We start from the raw sequence: 6991 nt of genomic DNA, 5'->3' as shown, positions 1-6991 counted from the left end.
GGGGGGTTGCTCCTCAGGGGTTGGGCTCCGCCCTTTAGTTCCAGTGAAGGGAACTCTTAAGGCATCAGCACACCAAGACATTTTGGACAATTTCATGCACCAAACTTTGTGGGAGGAGTTTGGGGACGGCCCCTTCCTGTTCCAACATGACTGCGCACCAGTGCACAGAGCAAGGTCCATAAAGACATAGATGGGGGAGGGGGGGGGGCGTGACTGGTCGCACAGAGTCCTGACCTCAACCCCATAGAACACCTTTGGGATGAATTAGAGGCGGAGACTGCGAGCCCCTCCCCCAACATCAGTACCTGACCTCACAAATGGTCCAACATTCCCATAGACACACATAGACCCAGAAGAGGCGGAGCTGTTATAGCGGCAAAGGGCGGAGCCAACCCAATACTGAACCCTACGGACTAAGACTGGGGGGCCATCAGAGGGCGGAGCCAACCCAATACTGAACCCTACGGACTAAGACTGGGATGTCGTTAAAGTTAATGTGCATGTAAAGGCGTCCCGATACTTTTGGTAATATAGTGTATGCCATGGGGCTATTAGAGGGGGTAGTTATATGTGATGGTGGTATTTCTGTGCACACAACCCTTGGATCTGTTATTCTACTACGTCAAAGGTCTGAATACCCCAAAAAAGCCCAAATCCAGCCGAAGCTTCCTTTGAGTTGTGCACAGAGTGGGGAAGGGAAAGAACTGAATTTGTACCGTGGCCTGTGACTGTCATAGGCCGAGACGGAGCAGAGGTAAGTACCCGGGCACTTCAAACTGAGCCTATTGTGAAAATGTAGGCAAGCGGAGTTCCCCCTCCATGAAAATGTCAGAGAAATCAGCAGACTCACAGAAGGGGGGGGGAGATATGAGCAAATCTACATGGCTCCTCCCCCCCACCTCCTGAACTTCATTGGTCAGTCGACCCTTCCGTCACATGCAAGGAACAATGGGAATGGGCTGACATGGGCGAGCTTGACTCTAGAAACAACAAATGGCTCCTCCACAGAACTTCGGATTCGGGGACAGAGGAGGCGACTCACTTGTAGAGTGCAGAGCGGTTGTGCGGAGGAAGCATCTGCTCCGTGACGTATCCGGGGTACAGGACCGGCACGCCAACGGCCCTCTGCACGATGAGCTGGGGCTGGAAGAGGTACTGGCACTCATCGTGTAGACCCTGAAAACACAGCAAGACGACGACGATGATAATATAAAGTGACACCAGACAGTATGACTAGATACAATAGGGAAGGGAGGTGGTAGGTGGGTACACTAGATACAATAGGGAAGGGAGGTGGCAGTGGATGGAGGTGATGTTAGGTGGGTACACTAGATACAATAGGGAAGGGAGGTGACGGTGGATGGAGGTGATGGTAGGTGGGTACACTAGATACAATAGGGAAGGGAGGTGGCAGTGGATGGAGGTGATGGTAGGTGGGAACACTAGATACAATATGGAAGGGAGGTGGCAGTGGATGGAGGTGACGGTAGGTGGGTACACTAGATACAATAGGGAAGGGAGGTGGCAGTGGATGGAGGTGACGGTAGGTGGGGACACTAGATACAATAGGGAAGGGAGGTGGCAGTGGATGGAGGTGACGGTAGGTGGGGACACTAGATACAATAGGGAAGGGAGGTGGCAGTGGATGGAGGTGACGGTAGGTGGGGACACTAGATACAATAGGGAAGGGAGGTGGCAGTGGATGGAGGTGACGGTAGGTGGGGACACTAGATACAATAGGGAAGGGAGGTGGCAGTGGATGGAGGTGACGGTAGGTGGGGACACTAGATACAATAGGGAAGGGAGGTGGCAGTGGATGGAGGTGACGGTAGGTGGGGACACTAGATACAATAGGGAAGGGAGGTGGCAGTGGATGGAGGTGACGGTAGGTGGGGACACTAGATACAATAGGGAAGGGAGGTGGCAGTGGATGGAGGTGACGGTAGGTGGGGACACTAGATACAATAGGGAAGGGAGGTGGCAGTGGATGGAGGTGACGGTAGGTGGGGACACTAGATACAATAGGGAAGGGAGGTGGCAGTGGATGGAGGTGACGGTAGGTGGGGACACTAGATACAATAGGGAAGGGAGGTGGCAGTGGATGGAGGTGACGGTAGGTGGGGACACTAGATACAATAGGGAAGGGAGGTGGCAGTGGATGGAGGTGACGGTAGGTGGGGACACTAGATACAATAGGGAAGGGAGGTGGCAGTGGATGGAGGTGACGGTAGGTGGGGACACTAGATACAATAGGGAAGGGAGGTGGCAGTGGATGGAGGTGACGGTAGGTGGGGACACTAGATACAATAGGGAAGGGAGGTGGCAGTGGATGGAGGTGACGGTAGGTGGGGACACTAGATACAATAGGGAAGGGAGGTGGCAGTGGATGGAGGTGACGGTAGGTGGGGACACTAGATACAATAGGGAAGGGAGGTGGCAGTGGATGGAGGTGACGGTAGGTGGGGACACTAGATACAATAGGGAAGGGAGGTGGCAGTGGATGGAGGTGACGGTAGGTGGGGACACTAGATACAATAGGGAAGGGAGGTGGCAGTGGATGGAGGTGACGGTAGGTGGGGACACTAGATACAATAGGGAAGGGAGGTGGCAGTGGATGGAGGTGACGGTAGGTGGGGACACTAGATACAATAGGGAAGGGAGGTGGCAGTGGATGGAGGTGACGGTAGGTGGGGACACTAGATACAATAGGGAAGGGAGGTGGCAGTGGATGGAGGTGACGGTAGGTGGGGACACTAGATACAATAGGGAAGGGAGGTGGCAGTGGATGGAGGTGACGGTAGGTGGGGACACTAGATACAATAGGGAAGGGAGGTGGCAGTGGATGGAGGTGACGGTAGGTGGGGACACTAGATACAATAGGGAAGGGAGGTGGCAGTGGATGGAGGTGACGGTAGGTGGGGACACTAGATACAATAGGGAAGGGAGGTGGCAGTGGATGGAGGTGACGGTAGGTGGGGACACTAGATACAATAGGGAAGGGAGGTGGCAGTGGATGGAGGTGACGGTAGGTGGGGACACTAGATACAATAGGGAAGGGAGGTGGCAGTGGATGGAGGTGACGGTAGGTGGGGACACTAGATACAATAGGGAAGGGAGGTGGCAGTGGATGGAGGTGACGGTAGGTGGGGACACTAGATACAATAGGGAAGGGAGGTGGCAGTGGATGGAGGTGACGGTAGGTGGGGACACTAGATACAATAGGGAAGGGAGGTGGCAGTGGATGGAGGTGACGGTAGGTGGGGACACTAGATACAATAGGGAAGGGAGGTGGCAGTGGATGGAGGTGACGGTAGGTGGGGACACTAGATACAATAGGGAAGGGAGGTGGCAGTGGATGGAGGTGACGGTAGGTGGGGACACTAGATACAATAGGGAAGGGAGGTGGCAGTGGATGGAGGTGACGGTAGGTGGGGACACTAGATACAATAGGGAAGGGAGGTGGCAGTGGATGGAGGTGACGGTAGGTGGGGACACTAGATACAATAGGGAAGGGAGGTGGCAGTGGATGGAGGTGACGGTAGGTGGGGACACTAGATACAATAGGGAAGGGAGGTGGCAGTGGATGGAGGTGACGGTAGGTGGGGACACTAGATACAATAGGGAAGGGAGGTGGCAGTGGATGGAGGTGACGGTAGGTGGGGACACTAGATACAATAGGGAAGGGAGGTGGCAGTGGATGGAGGTGACGGTAGGTGGGGACACTAGATACAATAGGGAAGGGAGGTGGCAGTGGATGGAGGTGACGGTAGGTGGGGACACTAGATACAATAGGGAAGGGAGGTGGCAGTGGATGGAGGTGATGGCAGTTGGTTCTCAGAGCAGGATTCATTTGAAGGGGAGGAGTCGCACCTTAATTGTGATCTTTCCCTCATCTTTCGGTAGGTGGGCAGCCAGGAACCAGTCTCCCGGGAGAGGACTGGTGACATTAAACACTCCAGTGGTCCTGTTTGGAAGAGTCCAGGTGAGGGTCAGAGTGAATGAGCCCGGCACAGCTGTGTCTCGGGGAAAGTGAGCATTCAAGGGGTTAATAACCGGAGGAGCACCAGGTCTGAAGTATCTGCGGAGAGAGAAGAACATGGCCAAGTTAGTTCCTGCCCATATGGCAGTTTTTCTTGCTCCCAAGGATGGTGGGGACCCCTCATAATGGGCACAGCGGGTGTACAGGCCCGGGAACTCAGCACAGGGATGGTGGGCGCCCCTCATAATGGGCACAGGAAGTGTGGAGACCCAGGAACTCAGCACAGGGATGGTGGGCGCCCCTCATAATGGGCACAGGAAGTGTGGAGACCCAGGAACTCAGCACAGGGATGGTGGGCGCCCCTCATAATGGGCACAGGAAGTGTGGAGACCCAGGAACTCAGCACAGGGATGGTGGGCGCCCCTCATAATGGGCACAGGAAGTGTGGAGACCCAGGAACTCAGCACAGGGATGGTGGGAGCCCCTCATAATGGGCACAGGAAGTGTGGAGACCCAGGAACTCAGCACAGGGATGATGGGAGCCCCTCATAATGGGCACAGGATGTGTGGAGACCCGGGAACTCAGCACAGGGATGGTGATACAACTGTCTGTGTCTAGAAGTGTCCCCCCCATCTTTGTACATTTCCCCATCTCTCCTCTCCCGTAGCCCGAGGACGTACACTGTGACACTGCGGTCAGGACAGTTGTCACCGAAGGTTCCTCCCTGCTCCTTGAATGTAATGAGGTTCCACACAGCGATCACCGTGTCTTCTGGAATGTGGAAGTGGAAGAGTTCAATGCTGCCCACTGAGCGGAACGGATTCAGCTTCCGAGGCGTCCGGGTGAAGTAATCCGTGACGAAGAGACCGTCTGTAATGAGAAAGGAGCAGAGAGCCAATCACAACCATACCGGTCACCCAGGATCCCCGGCCCGTCTATGGAGAGACCGGTGAGGACCTTCCCTAAGCGAGAGGCCACCCAACATTTCTACTGACTGACTTCCAACATGTCTGCAGAGCCCACCCAGCTATAAGGACCACCAAACTTCCAAAGAGCCCACCAAAACCACCGATAGATTCTACCAAACCAGTGGCGTAACTAGGAATCACAGGGCCCCATAGCAAAATTTTATATGGGGCCCCCCGTGATTTCTAGTTATACCCCTTGCAGAGCCCACTCGAGATCCCACCTGAGGGTGAACCTGCAGAGCCCACCATAGACTATCTATGGTGGGCTCTGCAGGGTCACCCTCAGGTGGGCTGGTCGCACTCCTTACCTGTCCGCCTCCTCTTCATCCATGGTCGCTGATGGGCCCCGCCTCCTCCACTGCTGCCGACCACGGGCCCTGCCTCCTCCCCCACTGCCGCTGCTGGCTCTCATTGACTCTGTGGAGAGGAACGCGCTGCCGCACAGATTACTGTCAGTGATCTGAACAGCGGCGAGTTCGTCTTCAGCCGCCAGTGAAAGCCACCAGCAGAGGATCCCATAGCGACCCAGACGGTCCTCACGGCATCTGGCCGGGCCCCAGGCCCCACTGTGCCCCGGGCCCCGTAGCGGCCGCCTGGGTCGCTATGATGATTGTTACGTCACTGTACCAAACCCACCAAAACTGCCGCCCATCAACCCCATGTGGAGGGCACAGGAAGCTCCTCCATCTTCTCCACACTGCAGTGCCCATCACACCCGGGTTCTATAGACGCCCAGCAATGTCAGTCTACTGAGCACGCAGAGTCTTCCCCAAACACCATCATCATCAAATCTGCCCCCAGAACATGACCCCCCATGGAAGGCCCGGGGATCTGGGTGGACTGACAGACCGGTGAGAGGTCTACGTGGCTCTGATCTCCATCCTTGTGTTCATCTCGACTTCCTACATGACCAAGTCCCAGGAAGGCCCAATACCCTCAACGTCTGATTCCAGCTCCATTCACCCTATAATTCTCAGAGGAGGAGCCTGCATAGCACTTAATCATGTGACCAGAGGTGGGAGATCCTCCTCAGAAGAAAGGTCCATCAACCACAACCCAAGGAACCTCTAGACACCTCTGAAGGAACCCTGGTTGGGAATGGCTGCCATAGACACGGGGCCCCCCTGTGTCCTCACATCCACCAATCATAGAAAAAAGGGGGGCAGTGTGGCCAATCAAAAGAGTCTCCAGAGACATGATCCCCAAGTCTCCCCTTCACTTATATTGTCAATGATACCCCCAGTCTATAATAATATCCCCCCCCCCCCCGAGTATAACATTACAATGACACCCCCAGTCTATGTTCCCATTGAGGTGAGTGAGGTGGTTGCCGGGCTCAGTGTCCTCGGTGGTTGGTTGGGTGTCTGTGGTCTGAGACCGGCAGCTACACACAAATTTGGGGTTCTCTCAAGTTCAGGGGTCACCCCCAGTCTATGTTCCCATTAAGGTGGGTGAGGTGGGCGCCAGGCTCAGTGTCCTCGGTGGTTTTTGGGGTGTCTGTGGTCTGGGATCGGCAGCTGCACACACATTTGGGGTTCTCCCAAGTCCCGGGGTCCCCAGTTCATGAATTGTATAAGTATTGGGGAGCAGAGTCCAGATTAGAAGGTTCTGGAAGTTCTGGCAAGGGATCGACATCACGTTTGGGCCAGTGCAGACTTGGCCGATCACGTGCCATCGTGTGCGGTTGCCATTGATTTCAATGTGGTTAGATCGGCGCGGCGTCTGATGAAAACAGCAGCATGGACCTTTTTCGCCGCGATCGTGCGCCATTAAACGGGAGGAATGGCGGCAGGAGACCGCGCGATCCGCCTGGGGTGCCGTAAGAAAAGGATGGCACGGCCCGGCGTGATCAGCGGCGGTGGGCGATTGCCGTGCGGTCACGGATCTCCACTGTGTGCACCGGGGCTCAGAGGATGACCCATCCCCCCTCATCAGACTCAGGAGCCCGGGACAGTAATATTACAATGGGGGTCTCACCCCCAACACTGAACCCCAGAGACAGTGATACCCCCAATACCGTCATCATATATAACACCGATGGAC

The 6991-nt window shown here is 55.4% G+C and overlaps 1 protein-coding gene across 1 annotated transcript in view; it reads right to left on the bottom strand.

The window, feature by feature from the left end:
* Positions 1–6623, bottom strand: part of LOC108801487 (transmembrane protein 8A-like) — a gene marked incomplete at its 3' end in the record, with an annotated part of 11329 nt that extends 4706 nt beyond the window's left edge. The window contains exons 1-4 of the mRNA XM_018573369.1: positions 6587–6623; positions 4661–4850; positions 3871–4078; positions 1043–1176 (exon numbers count right to left, since the gene is read on the bottom strand). Coding sequence (XP_018428871.1) covers positions 1043–1176; positions 3871–4078; positions 4661–4850; positions 6587–6623 — 569 coding nt within the window. The remainder of the gene's footprint in view (positions 1–1042; positions 1177–3870; positions 4079–4660; positions 4851–6586) is intronic.
* Positions 6624–6991: the final 368 nt, after the last annotated feature.

This window comes from Nanorana parkeri, unplaced genomic scaffold (assembly GCF_000935625.1).
Source record: "Nanorana parkeri isolate BGI_ZX_2015 unplaced genomic scaffold, ASM93562v1 scaffold2350, whole genome shotgun sequence".
In the NCBI taxonomy this organism is placed as follows: Eukaryota; Metazoa; Chordata; class Amphibia; order Anura; family Dicroglossidae; genus Nanorana; species Nanorana parkeri.
The sequence above is the reverse complement of the archived record's forward strand: the minus strand, read 5'-3'. Positions and strand labels throughout refer to the sequence as shown.